This window comes from Eschrichtius robustus, chromosome 5 (genome assembly GCF_028021215.1).
Source record: "Eschrichtius robustus isolate mEscRob2 chromosome 5, mEscRob2.pri, whole genome shotgun sequence".
Classification (NCBI taxonomy): Eukaryota; Metazoa; Chordata; class Mammalia; order Artiodactyla; family Eschrichtiidae; genus Eschrichtius; species Eschrichtius robustus.
The window spans coordinates 14,603,479-14,630,496 of record NC_090828.1 but is presented as its reverse complement, the minus strand read 5'-3'; the positions used below and the strand labels follow the sequence as shown (position 1 = coordinate 14,630,496).

The window sequence follows — 27,018 nt, the reverse complement described above, 5'->3', positions numbered from 1 at the left end:
ATCAGCATTACCCTCCCGAGAATGTTTTTATAAGTAAGCCAGGTGAAACCTACAAAGGGAAGGCAGGAAACAACTTGCTGGTCTGTTTCCACTTTCCAAGGGAAAAGCGACCAGCTGACTCTCCAGCACCCTTGGCAACAAGCACATCAGGCTGTCGTAACAGCATCGAGGTCATCCAGCCAACCTTTTATCCCCCCAATCCTTGTCCACCGCACAGCCTGCCAGAGGTGACCTGGGTTCTATCTAGACTGTCTTACAGAAAGCCGTACATCAACAAACTGGAATTCCATAGATTAAGACACTAAGCTACGCCTGTTTATTGCCTAGTCAAAGGCACAAATTCAAGTGTTGGCAATGGTATGAGGATATTAGCAATAAGAATAAACACAATATGCATATTCTTTGACCTAGCAATTCCTACCTCTAAGAATTTATCTTAGAAGATATTAATATATTATTATATTAATATCTTAGTATATTACCTTATTAATATATTATTTATCTTAATTGGAAAAATGGGAAAAGATGAATATACAAGCATGCTGAGTTTAGTATTTTAAGATATTTAGTGTTTTAATTAAAAATTCAAATATTCAAAAGATGTATAATCTAATTTCAACATGGGATTGGTGACATAAATGATGGTTCAGCCACATAATGGAACAATGGCATACCGCTGTCCAGGCTAAATTATGCTGCAGCTAAAACCCACACACACATACCCTGCCTCAGTGCACTAAGACAACAAAGATTTATTCTCCCCTCACGTAACACCCACTGCAAGTCCAGGGCAAGCTGGGTTCCACGGGGTGGCTCGGCATTATACTCCTCTATCAACATGCACTTCCGTGACCGCTCGGGAAGAAACTGGTGGTTGAGCCTCTCGCCTGCAATTAAATGCTTCTGCCTGTACTTCATTGGCTGAGGTCAGTCACGTGGCCTTACCCAACCTCACAGAGTTGGAGACGGGCAGTCCCAGTACACGTTCGGACAGCACAGAGCTAGCGTCCACTGCCACTTTGCAGCAGCTAATAATGCTAACAGCGTGCACAATTTTTTGACATGGGCCAACTATCTGTACTACATCAGGTGGGGAAAAAAGGTAGTCACCCATGAACACCATATCTATAAGTGTGTGTTCTATACGTACATGTGCATTTAAAAAAAACCCTGGAAAGATGCACAGCATAAGTTTAACAGTGGTTTCCCTGGGTGGTTGGACTAAGGGGTTTTAAAAAAATCTTTTAAATATTTGATATTTAAAATACCAACTATTTTTGGTATTATCTTTTTATTTCCCTTTTCTTTTTATTATAATAAACATATTATTATTATATTTTTTTCTTTGGCCGCGCTACACACCTTTTTGGGATCTTAGTTCCCCGACTAGGAATCGGACCTGGGCCCCTGGCAGTGAGAGCACCGAGTCTTAACCACTGGACCGCTAGGGAATTCCCAATAAACATATTATTTTGATGATGAGAGAAAATAAAGCTTTAGTGTTTAAAAAAAAAAAAAAATCAATAAACTACCATTCTGATCTCTAAACCAACTCCTTATCAGTTAAGCTGAGGACTCAGTTCTCCTGGGTCTGAACCACCCTGTGTTTCTTCATAAGACTGAGCTGTTGGCGAGGGGACCTAGGGAGGGATCATGGTGTTTCCACGTGGCTCAGGGCACTCAGGGGGCCTGTATATCCTGAGTGATCTGACTCCAGGGCTTCACAAACTTCAAAACAGATCATACCTACTTCCTTTATATAAAACTCTCATTACACACTAGCACATGAAGGCAGGCGGTATGAAGAAGGCATATGCTTTCAAGTCAGACAGACAGTATCTACTTGGTTTTCTCATTTGTAAGACGGGGAAAACAATGCCTTGCAGAAGTGTTGCCAGGACTGCATAATGCAAAGTCCGCAGAGCACCCAGCACACAGACAGTGCTAAACCACGGTAGCTACTACTGCTGCCCTATGTCCAGATCAAACATAACAAAAGCCAAATTAAGCAACAGAGCAACAAGCAAGGAACAGTTTATTGTACGCACGCACGTTCTCAAAAAACCCACAAAAACAGAACCCGCAAATAGAAGCAAAGAACAAAGTTTTCTAGCTGTCTGGGACACGCAGGGCACCCTATCTTATAGAAACATAGCTAGTACAAGACAAAATGTACTAATCAACATTGCCCTTTGCTTCCCCAGTCAAAAAAGTCTATAGAGAAAAACACTTTAAATTGTATTCTAATATGAATTTGTTGCACAATTCAACTTCAACTTACTCAAAGAGCTACTGTATAGTAAATAGCAGAAAATAGAGTAGGCATTCAATAGTCTGCTCACAATTAACAATTAAGCAATAGACACTTGAATAAATATAGCATGTATTACTTACTTGTTAAACTTCACATTTATAATGAGGAGATGGTTTATCATTAATAGTAACGGGTTTCTTACATTTTAGGAGATGCCAGGTCCAGTAACGGAAGTAGGACGTAATTTAACGAAAACTGATTTTAGAAAATATCTCCTTGGGTCTGAGCCACTATGGTATTTATTCCATACTTAGGCCAGTTTCAACAGTTTACAAATGTGGGTATTAACAAACTGAATGCTTCAGGGGGAGAACAAAGTGACACCATCTTCTAGAGCAATATGTTTTGTTTATATCCTCTAGGCAGCAGGATAGAACTCGGACAGAGTAAACAGAGATTTACAATGTAATGAATAATCTGTTTCCATCTCATGCTATAAGGGTATATTCCTATCGCTTGCACTAATAAAGAGCAATTTTAGAACGTGTTTAGAATGAAGAATTGGCAAGTCCTGATCACAAACATACTAGATCTAAACAGAAGGATATTCTCTAACATTCTGTACTTTGTGATCCCTAATTGCAACTCAGCGTGAGTATTCAGGAATGGAAAAACCGGTCAACCCTTACTCGAAGAACTATTTTAAGTGACCCGTTTAAGAGCAACGCAGTCAAAATAAGGCAATAACTAGAAGTCTAGCTGTACTCTATGTGCCCAGTCACTAAAATTGTGAAAATAATTTTTACCCACCTTTATAAAAAATATCACCCCATTTGCTACCTAGTGTGGGATAGAGACAAGGCAAGCCTGTCATGTGCGTTTCAAAAACAAAAAAAAAAAACTGGTAATAAGCTCTGGTGGAGAAAAAATACATCGAAACATTCTCCTTTCCTTTTCTGGATACCCTGCTCCAATTCCTCCTCACACAGACCTTTCCTCCTTGACTTAGGTTAACCCCTTAGGAAGCGCTATATCAGCCTTATATTCTCTATGAAACACTGAGTTTTTCATTAAGGATTTTTTAAAAGAAAAGAAGTCTCAAAGCTATGGCATATTCTCAGCAGCTGCGAAACTCTGCTCAGTCTAGCACAGACATCATAAAATCACATTTTACAGAGGTTAAAGGAAAGCAAAACCACAGTTCAGCACTCTTCAACATGGCAAGGAATAGATCATGTTCTATTTTCCTTGCAGGACTTCATAAAATCCCCAGGATAGCACCTTTGTATGAGCTGAACCATTGACTAAACTAACCTAACATTCAACACTGCCGTTCAAGTTACCATCACTCAAATTTTCTTCTGGATTATGTTAGTAACAGACATTATGCAAAGGGCCTAGTAAAAATTTTTAAAGAAAACATCTTTTTCAGGTGATATGACACAAAAATTACAAGGAGCAACAAAGTCGACTTCTACTGCAGATCATTCTAGAACATGATGTGCCTGACTTCCTTTCCTTATTTGTGCCACTTGGCCATTAAGACATCTTAGTTTAACTGCCTGTCTCAAACTATTATTTAAAAAACTCATACAGAGTGAAGTAAGTCAGAAAGAGAAAAACAAGTACCATATGCTAACACATATATATGGAGAAATCTAAAACAAAAATGGTTCTGATGAACCTAGGGGCAGGACAGGAATGAAGACGCAGACGCAGAGAATGGACTTGAGGACACAGGGAGGGGGAAGGGTAAGCTGGGACAAAGTGAGAGAGTCGCTCTGACATATATACACTACCAAATGTAAAACAGATAGCTAGTGGGAAGCAGCTGCATAGCGCAGGGAGATCAGCTCAGTGCTCTGTGACCACCTAGAGGGGTGGGATAGGGAGGGTGGGAGGGAGACGTAAGAGGGAGGAGATATGGGGACATATGTATATGTACAGCTGATTCACTTTGTTATAAAGCAGAAACTAACACACCATTGTAAAGCAATTATACTCCAGTAAAGATGTTAAAAAAAACATTTTAATTAACAGCTGTTATTTTAAAATATTTAGTCCCTTAGTTATATCATACAGAACAATGTTGTCTTGATATGATCCCCCAAAAGCGATGCAGTAGTTTTTTTCAATATCCATTAGTAAGACTAACAAAAATACTTTTGCTATCTATTTTAAAATCTGTCCTTACAAAAAGTCGACTTCTCTCCACTCACTTCCATAGCCCTAAAATAACAGATACATGTTTTGCTGTTAAAAACAAATAGATATTTGAATATTAAAAGACAGGCTCCCCATTCCCTACCTCTTCCCCATCCTGGTACTAAGCCGCCGAAAACTTTTAAAATGCCGTTTGATACAACAGATTTTGCTAATTGTTATGAAAGTAATTTACAAGTGAGGAATTACTGTGCAGGACCTGGCTAACAGTTACTGCTCTGGATTACCGATTTCCTTCTATGAAATAAGTTATAACTAAAAGTCAACCTAGTTTAAAAAGCTTTGGAGTTCTTTTCTGAGGTGTCTATTAAATTGCCACAGTATCACGGGGGCTCATCTTGGAGCTGCAAACAGACTGTGTCTTTTAGGAGGACTGGGCTGTCCCATGGAATGGACTGACCGTTCCCCATCCCAGGCATGCTGGTAGCCGGGTTTTCCATTAGTCATCACTGACTGCAGTCAGAAAGCGTCAGGCGGCTTGTGCAAGTCCCGCGTTAGCAGCACCATAGAAACGTCTTGTCCTCAGAGCACATTTGGGGGAAAGGGAAGAGTGTGGACTGCCTTGGTTAGTACAGAAACTGTACAGCTCACTGAGTGACAATCTGAGAGTTCGCCCACGGCATGCTGGCTGGGACGAGAAACAACTGAAGCGGGCCACACACTAAGAGCAGACGTGGCACCGCCTGGAGAGGACAGATATTGTTAAGAAGTTTCTCAGTGACTAGGGGTGGAGAATATTCACAGACTGCCAGCAGACGAGGAGGGTCTCTGGGCTCCTAAGTCCCACTGCACCCCCCAAGGGAGAGAACAAGTCCTCCTCCCCTGACCCCTGCTCTGCCTGCAGAAAAGCATGGGAGCCCCTGCGGGCCCAGCAAGCCTGGGGGGAAGTGTGTTTGTAGTTGGAACTGCTTGAAGAAAGTTCTAGGCTTTAACTCTTCCGTTCGGTATTTTTCCTCCGAAACTCTCACGTGCTAAATGACTGCCTCGGCACACGTCAGCTCACCACTCCCGAGGACGTCTCGCTGGAGTAAATAACTCCACTCCTCGGGGACCCGCTACATTCCATGGGTAGTTCCACAAATGCCCCAAAACACACCTCTACATTTTTTTCTTTTTAGAAACGTTGACTTGTTTTTTAGTGGCTGCTGTCCATCCACGTGACAGTGACTGTGGAGCTACAGGGAAGCATCGTGTTTGGTGAAGGCTGCTGCTGGGAAGGCGCAGACCCCGCCCGGCTCCCGGATCAATGTGGAGAAAACCCAGTCGCCAGGCTGCAGCCCACCACGGGCGTCATGTCCCAAATCTGCAAGAGAAGGGGGAGGCCTGGAGACGCAGCACCGGTCACGGTCACGTGGCCCCCCAGGAGGCGCTGCTGGCGCTGAGAACAGACAGCTGTTACACTCTCAAAGGGGCCAGCATAACTCATTCTCTGCTTTCCCTACAAAACCTTCTCGAGATTTACATAGCGACGAAACAGCGTGGTCGGCTAAAATATGCAAAAAGCTTATAAGCAGTATCTCTCTCGACACCTGCAAATGACATCATAATGATGTTTTACTATAAATTTATTTTTAATAAAAAGCCCACTGGGGAAAGGCCCTTTTTTTTTTTTATTATGAAATAAACTATGTCATAGTTTTACAACTCAAGAGTGGTACTAAGGATAAAACTTAACTTACTTTCAGTTCCTGCGTTAGCCACCCAGGGATTTAATAAAAAAACGTGTGGTTATTTCTTATACGTGGGAAGCCTTCTGCCCAGGATGAAAGGATCAATAGCCAGGGAAGGGGTGATCAGAGAAAGGGGTCAGCTAAGGCCGGGCAGGGGGAGGGAGGACCCTGGGGCTGGCTCAGTGCAGACAGTGACAGAGGTGTGCCAGGCCCTCACTGGCTCACCTGGAGAGACTGACGTGGCCGAGGGAGACACCACCAAGGGCGTGGAAACTCACAAACATGCAGTTTGTTTCCAGGTTTCCACGTGGCTATAGGTTGTTCATCAAAAGGCAAGGCGAGCTTGCCAATCAGAAATGCCTTATGCACATTCATAGCATGACGGTGGAGCAGTCTACACTGAGGTGCTAATTGGCAGGTTACCTTCACCACGCGATCGGTCCCGCAGGTCACCATCAGGCCCCTAGCAACATCCATGGACATGTGGGAGATGTTATGTTTTCCTTCGTGAAAGGTTGCTAGAGAAGTCCGACTAACAGAGAGAAAAGAGACCATTTAAACTCACCCCACTGTTTCTAGAGGTAAGGGATGAATTTTCTTAGCAACAGAGAGGAAATACGATAACAGTGTCAAAATTCGCTCCTAAAAATGTGGCTACAGTTTTGAAAACTATAATTAAAGGATGATGGAAAGCATGATAAGTTGCGAGACTGTTTTATAAAAGATTTTCTAAAACTCCCAAAATAACCAAATTTTTTTTTCTTTTTTTTTTTTTTTTTTAGTGGAAAGGCTGGTACCTTCCTAGACATCAGGACAAGACTACACTGCATGAGATCCCAGGCTGCAGGCTCCCCCGGAACCCTGGTGCGAGAAGCAGCGCTCCTGCGCACGGTGACCCTCACCCTGCTCCAAAGCCCGCAGCAGCTCAGGCCCCATCACCAGCTCACGGACCGACACCAGTGGTGCCGCACTAGCTTTCCTACTTGGGCCTCCACCAAGGTGTGTCCGTCTGCTACTTTCAAAGACGATTCAGAAAGGAGCAAAAGAGGGCTTCCCTGGTGGCGCAGTGGTTAAGAATCCGCCTGCCAATGCAGGGGACACGGGTTCGAGCCCTGGTCCGGGAAGATCCCACATGCCGCGGAGCAACTAAGCCCGTGAGCCACAACTACTGAGCTGCGTGCTGCAACTACTGAAGCCCGCGCGCCTAGAGCCCGTGCTCCGCAACAAGAGAAGCCACCGCAATGAGAAGCCCACGCACTGCAACGAAGAGTAGCCCCCACTCGCCGCAACTAGTGAAAGCCCGCGTGCAGCAACGAAAACCCAACGCAGCCAAAAATTTAGAAAAATAAAAATAAAAGAAAGGAGCAAAAGAAAATGCTGGTTCTGTCCAAATGGATCTGCCTGAGTCAGGACAGAATGGAGGACAGACAGACTTGTCTTACACACAAATAGTTATTTAAGAACAGATTGCTAGGTCAGATTGTTGTGGAAGAGAGAACATGGGTCTCCAGTTTTCCCACAAATAAAATTTCCACGCGTGTGTGCGCACAGGTGGAAGCGGGGGCGCTTTTGCAGGGCGCCAGCTCAGCCACCCATCAGCGTGCACGCGGCCTTGACCCTCACAGCATCCCGAGTGGCGCGGGGGCTTGCGGCCAGACTGGTCTTAGCTGCATCATTTCTCACAGTGTTTGGGAGAAACTCGTCTTAAGTCATAAAGCTAGGGCAGAATCCTCTCTTTAGAAACTGTTTATGAAAGGGATAAACGAGTGGGCAGAAAGACAGCTGATCCTGAACAACACGCTTCCAACGGCATGGGTCCGCTTATACCCGGAGTTTTTTCAACGGTAAATACCACAACACTACATGATCCGCAAAACCGTGGATAGGAAGGGCCAACTCGTTTTATACCCAAATTATCCACTACGCGGAGGGCTGCATCTCTGACCCTCGTGTTGTTCAAGGGTCAACCATGTACCTGTATCATTTCTCAGGCTCTCCCACTGCAGATGGACACACAAAAAGATAAAGATAAGCAAACACTCACTCCTCGTCCTTGATGGAGTCATAGCAGGAATCGCAGACGCGGACCTGGAACTCAAAGCCCATGACAGGGTAGCTGGAGCGCTTGCTGCTGCACTTCCCACAGACAGCCTGCCCACACTTCCTGCAGTGATGCTTCGGGGACCAGAAGGAGGAAAAGGAGGAAATTACCTTTTGCTTTAATGCAGTGATGCTTCGGGGACCAGAAGGAGGAAAGGGAGGAGTTTACCTTTTGCTTTAATGCCCGTGGCCTCACTTCAGAGTAGGGGAAATGGGATTGGAACAATGTGCCTCGAATTATAATCACCCCCCATTCAATGTATCAATAAACACACCAAAGGCAGACAATGTCAACACCCGTTGAGGATTTCCAAATATCTTTGCTTTGTTATTGGTCAAATACTAGTTTTTATTCATTCATATTACCTGCCTAGGCGACCATAAACAACATTGTTAAGACCAAGTTCAAGCTCATTCAGGAACCCAAATGGCTAGAGACTTCAGGAGGGAAAAATGTATTCCTATTACGGAGAAAAGTTTTGATATAAAGTTTTAAATGTAATTTGCCCTCATTAAGAAACAGATACCCATAATCATGTTGTGCTATTTCTTTTCATCTTTCAAATTGTGATTCTGGAAATAAGCACCAAGAACATTCCAAAATAGCCCAGTTATTACTACTAATTTTAACATATATATATTTTTAAACCACTAAAAGCTTTGTGACCCACACCTTTCCTCTCTCTACCACTAGGTGTTAACTCATAAGATTAAAATTAATTCTTCATGTTTCCTTTGAAGTAGAGACTACTTCACACACCAGTTACCACCAGACATGCGTTGCGAAAGCTAGGCGAAGGATGCAATGTGGGTGCTGTTTCCGAGCATTAGAATGTTATGAATGCGGAAACAATTCCTGCACTGCCTGCCAGTCTCATATCTGACCTTGCTGTAGAGTAGCTTCATAAGTAAAGTCAAAGAAAGTTTATTAACACACACAAACTTTCCGTCAACCCCTTAGAGAGGTGCAACCAGTAATAAAAGGAATAAAATTGGCATTCTTTTTCACTTACCTGCACAAATTCATATGCAATCTGAATGAATGGCTACCTTCAAGGCTACTGCAGAACTATGTTTTTTGTAGAACTTTAGTGTTACGTGACTACCCAGTGATAAGCGCTTCCTTGAAATCTGTAGGCTATTTGGGACATGTTTCTTCAACTAATTAAAAAAAATAAAAAACAGTACATACTTGAAACATGCTTAATAGAAATGCTCCAGGTACACTTACGTGGAACAATTTATGAATAATCTAAAATTCTTGGTGTCAGAGTATTCCAGTGAGGGCTAATCTGTTACTTTTTATCTGTTTGTGCAAGCATTAGGCTTAGACGCCCTAGTTCATTCTGATTTTGTGCTGGGCTAGTGCAAACACTGACTTTAACAAGTAATAGTCCTAAACTCAAAACTCTTTCATCTATTTACGAATAGGCTCTCAGGGTTTTCTGCGCGTCCCGGCTTTTCCAGTGCAGGACAAGCAAGGGCATAGTTCGGTAACAGTCTCACAATTACCCCGGGAAAGGCCCTGCTCATTGTCAGTCACACAATGATGGCGATACCACAAAGGTGGGATTTAACAGCATTTACAGGGAAAAGTGTGATTCCAAACAAAATGACAGATTAATCAGGTAAATAGCAAAATACATAATTAACCCAGTGAGGACTCGACGCTGGCTACTCACCTGTCTCAACCCCAGTGTCTTCGTGTCCCACATCTGCTTTATATTCCAGAAAAAGGGCTGCTCACATTTCTGACAAGAATCACTTTCTAACCACTGAGGAGCCTGGGGGAGGAGAAAGTGAAACCCAGCATCTGAGCAGCTGCAGGTTTACACTGAGTGGTCAGAAGTTAATACGACAGTTCCAGACCTTGGTGGGGTTATCCTTTTTTTGAACTCTTCAATATATTATAGCTGTTGCCATATTCAATATTATGTTTGTGTTTTGAATAATCTTTATCATTTTTGCCATGTTTTCAGGATTGTTCATTTGTAATCTATCGATAGGAGGGAGGAGTTCAATTTGCATTATGAACTCTTACGAGTTGTCTTCATGTATTTCTTTTTTATGCCCAAAGTTTTTAAAGTTGTTTGATAACTATATCCAGTTGAGCAAAATCCTTTCTTGCAGAACCTGACGAACTACCACTTGGGAAGGCTTGTGGGGTCACAAGGTGACCAACAGGAGTTCTTCGGGGTGGGCATTATGTCAGACAGATTAGTTGCCCCGCCCCCATTCCCAGCTCCCGTGAGTGGGTGTCCTTCCCTCCCTGTGCCTGCACAGCCAGCCTGCAGACCCCCATTCGAGCAGTGATCTCTCTGCACTGCAATTCTTTATGCACGTTTCCTCCCCCCAGCCCCTTCGACTAACCTATGGATTATTCACTGGTCTTTTCATCTTTAAATACGTTCAGCCTGTCACAGGGTAGGCGCTCAGTGAATTTTTGTTAAAACAGGGCAATTAGGCCTCAAAATTACTTCACTGAGAACTTAGAAAATATTTCTCTAAACAAAACATTACAAGTTGTATTCGATTGCAGGCTGAACCTGCTAAAAGTCTCTTTAACCTCAATCATGCATCATCATATACGTGCAGTAAAAATAGAAAATACTATTTCCATAAAATTAAACCAAAGGTCATGAAGTAAGAAATAACCTTTTCTTGATCTTGAAAGTTAACACTCAAGAAAAATGTATCTGATAAGAGGAGATGATGGGAGAACCACAGGAACTGACCTACACTGATCCTTCTAAAGTACGCAGTGAAGATGGTCAGCTTTACAGAGATTCGAAAGGGGACTTCTGCTGGTTTAAAGAATGAGTGTCCCAACTTCTTTTTTGTTTCCTATTTCATCAAAACTTTTGGCTTTCCTATTTCTTATTTTAGACATTGTACTAGAAATATTTCTGTATAGGACAGCCATTACGAAGGTCCTTCTTTCAGGGGTTGGGGGGTAAGGCACTCACAAACAGAATGAAGTGGGCTGAGACAGAGGAGAGGTTTCTTTAAATAACTGGGCTAACGTTGGAAATGGGAAGGGAGGACAGAAAGAGTGATAAAGAGATGTGCACCTCCATGAGGAAGATTACTACTCAATGTAGAATTACTTGTTTCTGTGACCAGGGAAGAGAGAAGGTGGTTTGAAAACACTGCCTGTGAACAATGTTCCTGAAGGAGAAACGGTGATTACGACGACACGACGGGCCCTGCTGCCAACAACGTGGGGACATTAAATGGCAGGGGGAAGGAAAGCAGGGGCCACTGTCTAGTCTTATGTTTGTGACACACGCCAGTGTAACTCCTGCAATACCACCCACGTGAGGAACAGTCACGTGGAACGAGATGAACGCAAAAACGTATTCACGGCAGTGATATTCAGGTATGAGTGTACACCGCATAAGGCTGTGAGGATTAAATGGGACAACATTTGCAAAATGTTTTGCATAACGCCTGGTATATACAGAGGGCCTTATAAGTCCAGCAGTGTGCCAAGGGTTTTATATGCCTTATTTTGCTTAATTTTCAACACAACCCTAGGAGATACAGAGCAACATTCTACCCATTTTGCAGGCAAAGAAACTGTGGCTCAGAGATTGAAGCGACTGTCCATGGTTGGTTAGTGGGTGGAGCTCCCAGTAGACCCAAGAGTCCAGCCCACAGCCCTGCACTCGTCCACTGCGCTCTACACAGCCTCTGGACATGGTCCTCTTCGCTTCAACATGTCAGGGTCTCCAAACATGTTTCTGGAGTATGACAACCAATGGGGACTGAGTTTCTGCCCTCAGGAAGCATGCTTCTGCCTAAGGGTTAGGAAAGAATATTAGTTTGCTGATCTGGAAGGCAGAGGGGCATGAGGGAAGAAAAAATATGCTTAAAATAATTTGAGATAACAAATGAGAAAATGAACTCAGAAATAAACAGACTTTTTGGAACATATTTTGATATAAGAAATACCCATAACTTTGTTTCTTTTAATAGAATTAAGTGTTATGGTGTAAGCTATCATGAACCATCCTATTAAATGCTTATTCTCTAAGGAGACAAAGTTTTCTTTTATGCTGAGAAGAGCTGAAGAGAACATTAATCAAGTTTTCTGTTTCACTCTCTTTTCTACATCTTGTTCCATCTGCCTAATCTGGACGAAGATGATGTAACAAGAATAACCCCAATGCACTGCTGCTGCTAATTGCTGCGCTCATCTACTTTGCACTGATGTATAAAACAGTCAGTATCCATTCTGTGATGGACCAGCTCCAAATAAACTTCTCATTTCAAGAGGATTCATTCTAATTATTGTTACTTGCTCATTTATGTTTCATGCCTACTTCCAGAAAGGAGTCCCTTTGATTACAATCTGGCAGGGAGGTAGATCTGCTTCCAGCCAGCCAGTGTGGTGGCCGACAGCCGCTGTAGGCTGGGGACACTCCAGTCAGTGTTTCCAGGTGACTCAGAAAGAAATTCCAGCAAACGCCGTGGGGCTAGAGAATCTGGGATTAATCCTCTAGGCCTGTGCCTAAAGAAGTCCTACAAATTGTCCAAAACCCTAACTCAAGTTCAGAATCTAATAGATCAGAGGCTGCTTACTTTTACACTAATATTTACTCAGCTGGTAGAAACAAAACAAAACAACAACAAAAAAACAAAAAAACCTACTAAAATTGCTGCATGTTTTTGACATAATTTTCTTTCCTACCAATACTGCCAACCATTGAGACAGAAAAGCTCGTAGAGCAAAACGTGTTACCAGCTGTGTGCTCATGATTTGGGGTACTCTTCCATAAGTGACTACAAGGAAACGAGTGACCCCCACAGGAATGACAGGACTGTCTTTTCTTTCTCTAGAGGCACAAATAAACTCCACACTCACATAACCTTGAAGGTAAGAACTCTGCTTCTACTTTCTACATCTAAAAGAACTTACCAAGGATGAGAATAGTGGATTGAAATCCAAGTGGTTAAACCCTTACAAGAGCCACTAGTAGCATCAGGCCCCAATGGTCTCCTCCCTCACGATCCAGGGAACACAGAATAAGACTGAAAAACAACAGGCCGAGTCTAGGAAATAGAACAGTATACTAGCTGCCACTGTTGCATGTAACTAGCAGATGATAAATATAAAACACTGTTCAAATAAATCTTTGCAAAGAAAGTATTACACATTCTGTAATATCGAGCCAATGTTACATATGTTTAATAACAAGTTACTCTAAGCCTTACCAAAAGATCTTTAGACAATTCAAAAAGGGAAATTAACCAGCAGACATGCAATCAAGATTTCCTCTATGTGACTTGTCTTACAAGGTCACTAAAAAACTAGCAATTGGTACTTCTCCAGATGACGGACTGCATTTTATCATTTATACAGTAGTCTATTTCCTTCACCAGATTACAAGCTTCTTGCAGTTATGAATCTTTGTGTATAAAGCATGGTAATCATAAAGTCTGGAAGTGAGTAATATTGCTATTTCTTTTAAATAGACTGAACCCCTTTGATTACGTCCCTAGGGTATGCTAAAGATGCAAGTTTATTCAGTGAGAATCAGACTCACAAGTAATTAGAAGCAACACAAAGCAGACGCATGCAGGGGTGGGTGGGAATGCTGCATTCATGCCTGGGATCCACCACAGAGGTGTCCAGCATACTGACCTACACGCTGTGTAAAGGACAGCACCCGGAACACATCATGTGACATCACGCAATACAGTATGTACTGCAATGCAGTACCATTTATGATGCATATGCACCTAAGTTTCCAGACTTTAGGGCCACCCTTTAGATGCTCAATAAATGTTTCTGAAGTTAAACCATAAGTCTTTAACACCCCTCACACTAAAATCTTCTCTGGAATCAACTCCGCTATCTACGTCACAGGTTTTAAACGCCACTTGGAAAAGACAGATAAATACCTGCGCTGGCAGAGATGAGAATGGAAATCCTGCCTGGAAATCATCTGACAACATCTATAAAAAGCATTCAGAATGTACATATCCTTGACCCAAAGGGTCTATTTTCAGAAATTTGTCTGAAATAAATAATTGAACAATCACACAATGACAAGGTCAAAAATGTTCACTGCAGCATTATCTAAAATAGAAAAAAAGACAGAAAGATTGCTTAGATAGAGTGTCTGTCTAAAGAATTGGAAGAGACCTTAGACGTCATCTCATTCAGCTATTTCACTTTATGGAAGAAGGAACGGAGACTCAGGGAAATTAAGGCACTTAGAACTCAGGTCTCCTGAAAAGAACACTATGTTGACATGGGCTCAGGGGAACAGAAGTCAGTGTAAAATAAAAGCAGAGAACAGAGGTGTACTTTCCCAGAGGAGCTATGCCCCTGGTGCGTGTCTCGGGGACCCCAGGACAGGTGTGCAACCTCGGAGCTCCTCCCCACAGTCACTTCCCTGGGCGTGCCGGACTGTCTCCCGCGTCCTCTCCTTGCCCTTCTCTGTGAAAATCAGCCTAAATGCCTGGCTGTGTGTATCGCTTGTCCCTGTGGAAACTCTCCAATGAGTAGTGAATGCAGCGCAAAGTGACATGCAGGACCCTGTCAGATGATAGCCAGTAAGAGCTGGGGCTGTCTGCACCTTGGCTGGCATCTCCGGTCACTGGGTAGAAAACCAAGAGGCAGGCTGTGGGAGCTCTCCTGGTCAGCCCTGCCTTGCCCTCTCTTACCTCCTCTCTGCTAACGTCCATGTTCCACACTGCAATTCCGCCGTCTGAGGAACAGGAGACCAGCTGCCTCGTGAGCTGAAGGTAACACAGCGACTGCACCCTGTCACTGCAAACAGCACACACAACAGTTACGTGTCTCAATGTGGAAAACACAGACATCACCTTCATGCAGGCTCAAATCTCTCCCCTCGCTGGAATCAGCAACTGACATTTTATCATTGGTGATCTGGATCCCAGTATAAACTTTAATTGGCATTCTATAACTTATTATACAGAATAATAGCTTCTATGAAATAAGCACTACTAATCAGTCATTAAGAACTGCAGGTCAGAGTCCCCCACCAGCGGCTGGCAGGCGCCCTATTTGTGGGGAGACGCTAACTCCACGTCTTCCCACACCGCCATCTTGTTTATAGCAATACAATCTCACCTCAAGAAACAAGAAAAATCTCAAATAAACAATCTAACCCTACACTTAAAACAACTAGAGAAAGAAGAACAAAGAAAACCCAAAGTCAATGGAAGGAAAGAAATCATAAAGATCAGAGCAGAAATAAATGAAATAGAAAGGAAGAAAGCAATAGCAAAGATCAATAAAACTAAAAGCTGGTTCTTTGAGAAGATAAGCAAAACTGATAAACCCTTAGCCAGACTCATCAAGAAAAAAAGGGAGAGGACGAAAGCAATAAAATTAGAAATGAAAAAGGAGAAATCACCACTGACACTGCAGAAATACAAAAGGATTATAAGAGACTACTATAAACAACTATATGCCAATAAAATGGACAACCACGAAGAAATGGACAAATTCTTGGAAAGGTACAATTTTCCAAGACTAAACCAGGAAGAATTAGAAAATATAAACAGACCTATCACAAGTAATGAAATTGAAACCGTAATTAAAAATCTTCCAACAGAAGTCCAGGACCAGACGGATTCACAGGCAAATTCTATCAAACATTTAGAGAAGAGCTTACACCGATCCTTCTCAAACTCCTCCAAAAAATTGCAGAGGGAGAAACACTCCAAATTCATTCTACGAAGCCACCATCACCCTGATACCAAAACCAGAAAAAGATATCACAAAAAAAGAAAATTATAGACCAATATCACTGATGAACATAGATACAAAAATCCTCAACAAAATACTAGCAAACAGAATCCAACAGCACATTAAAAGGATCATACACCATGATCAGGTGGGATTTATCCCAGGGATGCAAGGATTCTTCAATATACGCAAATCAATCAATGGGATAAAGCATATTAACAAACTGAAGAATAAAACCATATGATCATCTCAATAGATGCAGAAAAAGCTTTTGACAAAATTCAACACCCCATTTATGGTAAAAACCCTCCAGAAAGTGGGCATAGAGGGAACCTACCTCAACATAATAAAGGCCATATATGACAAACCCACAGCAAACATCATTCTCAATGGTGAAAAACTGAAAGCATTTCCACTAAGATCAGGAATAAGAGAAAGATGTCCACCCTCACCACTCTTATTCAACATAGTTTTGGAAGTCCCACCCACAGCAATCAGAGAAGAAAAAGAAATAAAAGAAGTGCAAATTGGAAAAGAAGAAGTAAAACTGTCACTGTTCGCAGATGACATGATACTATACATAGAGAATCCTAAAGATGCCACCAGAAAACTACTAGAACTAATCAGTGAATTTGGTAAGGTTGCAGGATACAAAATTAATGCACAGAAATCTCTTGCATTCCTATACACCAACAACGAAAAATCAGAAAGAGAAATTAAGGAAACATTCCGATTTACCATTGCAACAAAACAAATAAAATACCCAGGAATAAACCTGCCTAAGGAGGCGAAAGACTTGTACTCAGAAAACTATAAAACGCTGATGAAAGAAATCAAAGATGACATAAACAGATGGAGAAATATACCATGTTCTTGGATGGGAAGAATCAACATTGTGAAAATGACTCTACTACCCAAAGCAATCTACAGATTCAATGCAATTCCCTATCAAACTACCAATGGCATGGTAGTTACTTACTACCAATGGACTAAGGAAGAAGAAAACCCTGGCCTCTATTTTTGCTACAGAACACCAGACACTGAGGATTCACGGAAAAGCAGTTAGGAGCAGACTGAGTGAGCCCTATCAAACAGGGCTCACTGTCTGCTAAAAGACGGGGTTTAGGAGAAAGTAGTCTCAGAACGCTAACGCCTCCCCCGACCTGCCCCAACTCAGATTCTTTCCCCACCCTCACAAACGGTCACGCACTGGTGGCCCTGGAGCAAGAGTGCACGGCCTTTCCTTCCTCCGATGTCCCACATGATGATGCTGTTGTCGGAGGCTCCTGAGAAGAGTAACCGTTGAATAGGGTCCCACCAGAGGCAGGCGACACTACCTAGGCGTGAGAGACGGAGGTTACATGTAACTCTACATCAGGACATACACATGTGAGGCAGAAGACCGGACGAGGCCCAGCTGAGTCTTTAAGTAAAAATGCATTTTCGTTGTACAAAAGGGCGTTCAACACTTTATCGCGAGCCACAGAGAAGGCACAGCACGTCCGCTGTCCCGAGCTACAAGATTAGGATTTTCAGTTGTATATCAAACTGCTTTGAACACAAATGTGTTTAAAGAAGATTTCCCTCGTCTATACCAAAAAATTATAAAATAGCTGTATATGAGGGTTAGTTCAGAAAAAGCTTTGGAAGAAAAAAAAAAAAAGTTACCAATATCTAATGAGAAAAGGCAGTGAAAAGTTTTCTGTGGTTATCTTATATAAGATTAAAATCTAGATGATTCTAGGGCTCTGGGACCTTGCAGGTGTCTTACCGTAGGATGCCTACGTTTAAGAAAACTGAATTAAGTATCTCAGAGAAAAAAAAAAAAAAGAGATGCAGGTGTACCATACAATTATGCCAGAGAACTTAGGTAAAAAAATCCAAACCCTACATTTCACACTCTATATTGGCTAAACTTATTAAATTTGATATCCTTGGGAAAATCTTTCTTTCTACAGATTTCTCTCTCAACAGATCTCTTCATTGTTCCATTGACTGCTGCTTGCCTAGAAAAAAACTATTAATAAACTTAATAAAATTGAACCAGTCACACAAGCTAATAATATTTTTGGTGGGTATACAGAAAACTAATAAAGCCACATTCAAAAGCAACCAACAGAGACTAGTTTCTCACAGAAGCTTAACGAAAGTGAAAAAAGAAGTATTGTGCAAAACTGGCTTCAGGGATCAACTCTGCAGAAATCCTGACCCTGTTTGATCCTATGCCCCATGCATTTCAGCTAGAGGCCTAATAGCAGACAAGCAAGGTCTTTCTACATGAACACTGCTAAGTAGTTATCAGAACCCACTCTGTCCTTAGCAACCCAGAGAATACTTAACAATATGGGGATCATGAGACCATTAGTCATAAACAGAAAGTGGTTTCTGCAGGGCCTGTGCTTTCCTGCCTAAATCTATTCAAACTTAACTGTCCTTCTCTCTCCCTTTTCCCCTTCAAGGTCCCTGATCTGATAGACTCGGTTTTACATACATAGATTAGCTATGGAGGACATTTAACTTGTTACGCTTAAAAACACTATTTTCATAAATAAGTCCATCATTACTTCCTTCAACAAACCCCCAATTCTTCGACGTGAACCAGATGGCCTCAGAGCTTCTCATTTGTTACTCAATATAGCCGATTGAGTTTCAAAGCCCTTCCACGAAGCCTGGCCAACTCACCACCCTACAGAAATGATAAAAGTCCACCCAGTCATTCTTTTCCCTCGGTCCCTCCCCCGGGGATGTTTCCCAAGTAGAGGCAGAACCAGCTCATACATTTCTTCTAATTGTACTCACCATCTACATCTTGCTTGGTGTCCTAGAAGGTGACAAATTTAAAACAGTAATAACAACATTCTTCCAAAGGTCTCACCATTTATAAGACATTTTAAAAGGTCTTCAAAAATCATTTAATTTAAAAGGTAAACAAAATAGAAAGTATTATCCACACAAGCAATCTAGAAGGGATTTGGACAACACAAAACCCTACCCAACCCCCTGCCTTCACTTAGTTTTCACTCTTTGAGATCTTTTGAGATTTAATTCCCCTATCTGGCCAATCAAACTGAAATCTGACAGATCATAAGGAGCTGATCATTCGTGAAACCACAGAGCCGAGAACTAAATTTGGATGCCCAAATTAGGTGAAAAACGGCGGTGATTATACAGTCTACCTTCATGCCCTTTAAGGGTGGTAATAACTGAGCAGGAGCTCTGTTCAAGCTTGAGCAGGGTGATCTGTCCAGAACAGTCGCCGACAAAAGCATACTGGGTATCAAAGTCATATCTGTGGAGAAGCAGTCAAGGACGTATAACACAATGCATCTCAAAGTTATAAAGAAGAAAAGGTACATTCTAAAGAGAAGAAGCACAAACCTAAAACTATGAGAAAAGAAAAGAAATACCCAACTGAAAATCATACAACATGTAAACATGGAAGAAAAAGAATGTTTAAAATTAAAATTAATATTCATTCATTCAACAAGAATACACTGAGTAGCTGCTACTATTCCAACCAGTATCCTAGGTATTGGCAACAAAAATGTTAAGAGCTGATAGAGAAGACAGACATAAAAACAAGTGATTATAAGCAAGTTATAACAGAGTGTTAAAAAGTAAAACACTCAATAATGAAAACAGCCAAAAACAACTGGAAGAAAACTGCTTTTCATGAAATATCTCTGGAAATAGTGTAAAAATGACAGCAAATATGGACATGAACCCACCTTTTTGGGGGGCCTAGATGATTTAGCGTTAAGTGAAGAGGATGGTTTAAATTGCTGTGAAGAGTTTAATTTTAATCATACAAAAGGCAGTCATTTGGGGTAGTAGGAAACTTGAAATTTAAAAATATATTAACTATTGGCAACAACTCATTACTTTCTTGGTCGCTTTATGGCCATAGACATTTGTGGCAAATCAGTAGTTTACACACAATAAGATAACTACTATTTTAATTCCAAAACATAGATCAAAAGGAGGACCACAGGCTGGGCCATGATTATGTGATTCTGTGCCATTTTCTATCAATCCACACGAAAGCCAAACACATAACAGAAGAACTTATTTAGCACATGATACATCTGAGTAGTCTTCCCTCGTTTGATTCTAAAGCATATGGTACTATTTTAAATATCTCATGCTGTGCATTCATTTGTAGCACACATTTTTTTATAAAGGCTTTCAATGGAAGAAAAGAATTTTACTACACCAGACATCCACCTCTCAAAGAGAGACTACTGCGGGGCATTTGCCTGTTGCTGACAGCCTTGACCTTGCCATCACTAAGATACACAGCTACCACAGGCAGCCTTAAGCAAGAGCGAGCTCTACGTGAAACAAATCCCATAGAGTAGTAGAAAAATTTGAGACCAGCAATTTTGTAACATTTGGGGTATCCTGAGGCACCTCTGAGAGTATTATAAGGATTATGAACCCTCTCCAAACACACACAAAAAACCTAAAAAACTCCTTGTAGCCCATTTATGAACTCCAGGGTCACAGACCCTTCTTATATTCTCCTGTGGGGTCTGCAAATAAACCACCACCAGAAGAGTCGTTCCTTTCTTTCCTTATACAACAGAAAGTCTTTTCTTTCACTTTGAAAAGCAAAGGAGTGAAGGGAGGGGTCTGTGTTAATGAGGTTTAGGTTTTCCGAGATTCTGTATTAAAACACCTAGAGCACATCCCAGCAGGGAACAGCAATTCATTTAATTATTATCTTTAATAAACCAACTTTATAGCAAAAAAGCAGAGACAGAAATTCTTAGATTTTATGTGAAATATGTAGGAATTGTTCAGTCTTTGGATCTCAATCAGCAATTTCCAAGCAGATTCAAAACTAACTCCTGAGAGCGGGAGGCGCTGGGCGGGGAAGGATACTGCAGACACGAAGCCCAGGAAGTGGAGAAGTGCCTCCCGAGCATGCTCCCACTGCGGGTGCACATCCAGCTGACACACTTGTCGTGGCCGGTGCTGATCACCCACTCTGTGGCCAGGCTGAAGATAATCGCGGTCACCCGGTTCTGATGAGCTGTGGGGACAGAGAGGGAAAGACTGTGCCCTTCAGGAAGAAATGTGACCTTTGGAATCCAGTCTCCGTGGGTGTGAACTGAGGCTCCCCTTCTCCACTCGGTCGGCCTGCAGACTCACGGGCTCAGCAGTCCTATCCCGGAGATGCCCGCACTCCAAACAGGCTGCAGAGCATGTGCCCGCCCCAACCCCAGATCTATCGCAGGCTCTCCGTGGCCCTGCCCTCTGCCTCCCTACAGGGAAGACCATCAGAAGCTACAGATCATTACAGAGTAATGCTCAAGAGGGATTCAAATAATATATTAGAGAACTGATTAAAAAACACACATACAACTCTCAATGAGTTCCATATGGAAAACAGCAGTCTTATCTCAACAGAATAGGTTTGTTTGTTTTTTACTGTCAATACCTTTAGCGTTTTGACTCTTTAGAAAACACTGGCACTGTAAAAAAGGGCAACTGAAATTTTCTGAAATTAACCTTTTATTATTTTTAAGATGAAGCATTTGTAAAGTTCTGCATTCCAAAGCGATAGCTGAGAATGAGAGGGTGTTCAATTACCTAACTTCTAGAATATTTGTATTTCCAGGTCAATTGCAAGCCACACCAGGGCAGTGACCTGTCTACTTTATCTGGAACAGGATCTTGCATGCAGCTGGTGTTTAATAAATGCCCAGTTTGATGAATGAAGTCAGAGGCTAGACAGAGACACCGCTGACCTTGCTCTCAGCTGTGTAGGCTGCTTCAGAAAAACGGAGGGGCTCTCTTATAAATCAATCAGCAAAATCAGAAAACACTACAACTCCCAGGAAATAAGGGCAAAATCATGAACAGATATTCATAAAACATGACAAATGGCCAACATTAAATAAAGCTTAAATAATTTTAAAACTGAGAACTATTTTTGACTATCAAACTGGCAATAGATATTTATAAAGATCAATATAGACTTAATGAACAGGCACTCTCAATCACCACTCATTAAAAATTTACACTATTGCTGGAAAGAGTTTTGCAAAATAAATCCAGAGTATTAAAAAAAGTTTTAAAGTTTGACCCAGTTATTCTACTTTTAGTAATCTGTCTTAAATAGAAGTAATCAGAGTTACAGAATTAGAGTCAGAGTAACCATCAAGGACACACACACACACACACACACATATGTGTATATACATATATATGAAATACACATACAGATATGTATACACACATATACACACCATCATATATGTTAGTATGTGTTATCAAAAAATGGAAGCAGTATACATTTTCAAAAACAGAGGAATGGTTAAATTAAATCTGACACATGCACCCAATGGAATAGTATACAAAATTTCAAATGTTAATAAGCAGGAAAAGGATGGTACATAACTCTGAAGAGCTAATAGCCTCCCACATAACTGGGGTAACAAAACTTTTAAAAAGTTAATGTGAAAACCTAATTTTGATCCTAAGACATGGTATTCTAGTTGTGTGTGTGTGTATTATAATTACCTGGGTAGGTCTTGATAAAGTTCATTTTATTAAAATCTTCAGAAACATGAAATTCCTAAAAGTAAACACATGCAATAAGAAAACAGTTATGGTTTTAAAAACAACAGGACCTTAACTTTCAAAAGGAAGTAAAATCCAAAAATGGCCATCACCAGCCTCGGGACTCAAGATGAGCTACATAAGAACAATAGGGAATTGCTTCTTGGTCCTGTCCTCGGGTTACCATTTCTTTTGGAAGCAGACAAGTAAAGAAAGTGCTGCTGACCAGTACAGCATTTTTGTCCAACTCTTCCTCTACAAATGAGTGCTCTGTATTTCCTCTCCCTCTAATTGCAAAGGAGGCATCTTGTTCATTTTGCTCTCTTGGCTTCACTAGAATTTCCTCAAGATAATACATACAAAGTAAAACTACAGAGACCATTACAAACGGAATTCTCAGCACTAGTGTCAATAAGGCATTGGGTATCTGAGGCAATAGAAGAGGAAAATTACGTATATTTAATATATAAACACACACTAAAAAGGAAATTTAGACACTGTGGGTTTGTTTTTTTTTTTTAATACTCCTGTATCTTCCAAAATTTATATAGACTACGTAATACTTTATAACTAGGAAAAAATTAAAAGTACATATTTCTTAATGAGAAAATGAGCCTCAGCATAAAACTGAGAAGATAAAACTCTAAAGAAAAAGCACTAATTAAAAATTCTATTGATCAGTGCTAAATTGATAAGTTCTTAAGAGTCTCGATAACATGGAACATTATGAATTGCTGATTGGTCAGGATGAAAAAAAAAAAAAACAACCCACAAAGGAATACTGATTCCTTGTCCTCCACCTTGGTTTTTTGCAAAGTACAAAAATGTACCAGCATTTTATATATACTAATTTCTATTCGGGGGAAATCAATAGATTAATACTAACTAATAATAAATTGGATTTACATTGCCCCTTTCCACTGAGGAGCTATAAGAATTTTTATATGCCATCCTATAACCGCAGAGGGTACCCTTGAACCACGAGCCACAAGAATGGTTCCTAGAGAAATAAATGCATGACCACTACCACCACTGGAGAAGGTATTTGAGGCTTGCACTCGTGGCTTCTCGTTACATATGTGTGCACACATCGCCACGATATTCCTAGAAAATCTTCAGAAGGAGTAAAACAAGACCACCGGCATTTATTACTACACAACGTATACACAGCAGCCCCTAGCAGGTGGGCGCTGACCCCCAAGCCTGCAGCTCCCCACTGTTGCATGAACTGCTTAAGCAGAGAGCCTGTCCTTTCTCCTGGCTTTCTTTCTTGGCCCTTAAACACACTCAAGGCTTCCTCTCCTTTACTTTAAAAAGCAAAACAAGCAAACAAAAAACAACAAAATTCTCTTAACGATACTAAAACTTTCTTCATCCCCTCCTCAGCCAAAGCCTTCTCTACAGATGAGCCCACACTCACCACGTTCAGGGTCTCTAGCTCCTCACCCCGGTCACTGTTGAATCCACCGCACCGCAGGGCACCACCCCCGCTGCATGGGAAGGGCTCTCCCTGCAATCACCAGCTGCTGTCTAACTGCCACCCCCAAGGCCGTGTCCCTGCCCTGATCTTATCCTCTCTCTGTCGCACCTGAAACTTACAGCCCCTCCAGCTACCATGACCACACTGTCCTGCCTGGCCCTCCTCCCACATGGCCCATTCTGTCTCTGTCTCCCCTGTGGGTTCCCAACCCCCTGACTTTCTCTTAAATGTTGATATTCCCCAGGGAACATGACCTTGGCCCTCTGCTCTTCCCATCCTACCCGTTATCCCTAACTGACGCCAGCCACAGGTGTGGTCTCCACTGAGACCTAAATTGGGAGGACTCCCAACCCCAGCCCAGACCAACCCCTTGGGCACATGAACCCAACTGTCAAAACGGAACCTGTCACCTTTCCCCTCAATACCAGCATGTCTTCTGTCTCAGGGAGCAGCTAACCGTTCACCATCATCTTGGCTCGAAACCGGACGCCACCTTATCAGCACTGTTCTCTATTAAACACCTACATCTAATCAAACATCTTCCACATATCGGCACACTGAGCAAACAAACAGACAACTGACCGTTCCATCCTCCCCCACCGGATGCTTTCCAATGGCTCCCCATCATGCAGTGATTCCCTAATGCACTCGATCTTAAGGGTCACCGAAAGGCCTTGCTAAAATATAGATTCCCAGGCCCCTCCCTAGTGCTTCTGAAGCGGTGGGTCTGGCATGGAGCCAGGCAACGTGAATTTCAGTAAGTTCCCTGAATGATAAACATGACTGACTATGCAAGCTTGGGAAGCTCGGCTTACACGATGTAGTCCAGGCTCCTTAAGGCACACTCAGGATCGCCATTTCCCCTTCCTTCCTGGCTGGCTTCCTCGTCAGCCCCACTCCTAAATCAGAGTCATTCAGGACTCAGGCCTGGGGCCTGTCTCTTCTCATTCTCTCCCCAGGTGATCACAGCTATTCTTATGGCTTGAAAGATGCCCTATGTGTACATGACTCCCCAACCCGGGCTCCCACTGGGCTCCAGGCCAGCAAATCCAATGCCAATTCCGCATCGCCATTGGGTGTGTCACTGGTATCTCAGCTGTACAGCTGGTTCCTCACTGTCTTCTTTCCCTCTAAATGCCCCCTCTCCCCACATACCTCTAAGCCTTTCTCGTCTCAATAAATGATACCTCTGTCTACCAGTGACTCAAGCCAGAAACCTGGCTGTCACCGGAGTTGCTCCTCCTCCTCCCCTCCCCACACCCAACCTGCCACAGATGTATGTCAGTCACCTGCTTCTGTCCATCGTCACTGCCACTGCCCTCTCACCCACAAGGCGACAACACCTGACGGTCCCGCCTCCACTCTTGTGGTCCCTCAATCCACTCTCCACTGAGCAGCCAGAGTGATCTTTTAAAAATGTGAATTAAATCACGCCATTCTTCTGCTGAAAACCCTGTAAGGGCTTCCCACAGATTTACAAAACTTAAAACTTCATCCAGACCTCCAAGGCCCTGCGTGACCTGGCCTCAGCCCACTTGTCCCATCGCCCCTCGTCCTGCCCCGTCGCTCAGCACCATCCAGCCAAGATGACCCCCTTCAAGTCCTCAGACACGGAGATCTTCCTGCCTCGAGTCTTTACTTGGACCTTCACGTCTGGAAAACTTACTCTGGCTCTGCCTGGCTGTCTCCTACCTGCCCTTCAGGCCTCAGCTGAATGTCACATCCCTGGAGCGGTCTTCCTTCCTGACGATCCTGCTTGCTAGGAGCGGGGCCACACATCTCTCTGGATTCCCTCTTTCACTGCACCTGTTCACTTCTTCACAGCATCTACCACAACCTGCAACTTGATGTTTACTTGTGTATTACCTGTCCCTCCCACGAGGCCATAAGACTCCTGAGAGCAGGGACCATGTCCACCTTCTTCTTAATTAGCACTCTGCATGACACCTAGTGCTGAACTCAAGGCTCTCTATGACCCGCTCCAGCCATCTCTTCAGTCTTATGTGCTTCATGCTGTCAAGTTCCTTCATTCTTGTTCCCTGCGCACACTCTGACTTTTAAAACCCCTCTGTCTTTGCTCATACTGTCCTCTGCGTCTGGAAGTCCTCCTCCTCCCTCTTTCCTGGTTAACTCCTAGCCATCCTCTATGACTCAGCACAGTAACAAGCTGGCCTTGCTGCTCTCCGGCCAGGTGCAGGCACTGGTCTGTGCTCTCACTGCTCTGTGTGCAGTTCTGTAAAGCAGTGATACTCAAAGTGCGGTCTGTGGACCACTGGTCCTGATGAAAGAAGCAGAGAAATAGCGAATGTGTGTTCAGAAACCTTTACAGCAATTTAATATTATTATGACATCCAAGCAGACAAAACCAGCAAATTTCCTCAATCAACAATGTAATACCCAAAATATCAATCCAGCAAACTAAACTCAAAGCAAACCGAAGGAAAAATAATAGAGTTGAAATACATTATCAGAGAACAGAAAAAAAACAATAGAGAATCAATGATATCAATACTGGTTCTTTGAAAAAATCAACAAAATTGACACACATTTAGCCAGAGTGGTGAAGAAAAAAAGAGAGACGACTCAAACTACTAAATTCAGGAATGAAAGGGGGAGCGTTACTATAAACCTTACAGAAAGAAAAAGGACTGTAAAAGGCTGCTGTGAACAATTACATGCCAACAAATTAGATAAGCTAGATAAAATGGGCAAACTCCTAAAAAGACATAAACAAACACTGGCTGAAGAAGAAATAGAAAACCCATAACAAGTAAACAGATTAAATTAGCACTCAAAAAACTTCCCAGGACGAAAAGCCCAGGACCAGACGGTTTCACTGGTGAAACAGTTCCAAGCTGAAGGTCCAAGTCTTTTACAACTCAACAATTAAAAAAAAAAAAAAAAAAAGGGCAAAGGACTTGAATAGATATTTCTCCAAAGAAGATACACAAATGACTAACAAGCACATGAGAAGATGCTCAAGATCACTAGCTATTAG

General features: G+C 42.3%; 1 protein-coding gene across 1 annotated transcript in view; it reads right to left on the bottom strand.

The window, feature by feature from the left end:
• Nucleotides 1-4,261: 4,261 nt before the first annotated feature.
• The window catches only part of WDFY1 (WD repeat and FYVE domain containing 1), a 47,835-nt gene continuing 25,078 nt past the window's right edge, over nt 4,262-27,018 (bottom strand). The window contains exons 4-12 of the mRNA XM_068544343.1: nt 22,502-22,556; nt 20,858-21,008; nt 19,150-19,262; nt 17,184-17,310; nt 14,923-15,028; nt 9,930-10,031; nt 8,192-8,322; nt 6,571-6,679; nt 4,262-5,780 (exon numbers count right to left, since the gene is read on the bottom strand). Of these exons, the coding sequence (XP_068400444.1) occupies nt 5,721-5,780; nt 6,571-6,679; nt 8,192-8,322; nt 9,930-10,031; nt 14,923-15,028; nt 17,184-17,310; nt 19,150-19,262; nt 20,858-21,008; nt 22,502-22,556 (954 nt within the window). The 3' untranslated portion in view covers nt 4,262-5,720. The remainder of the gene's footprint in view (nt 5,781-6,570; nt 6,680-8,191; nt 8,323-9,929; nt 10,032-14,922; nt 15,029-17,183; nt 17,311-19,149; nt 19,263-20,857; nt 21,009-22,501; nt 22,557-27,018) is intronic.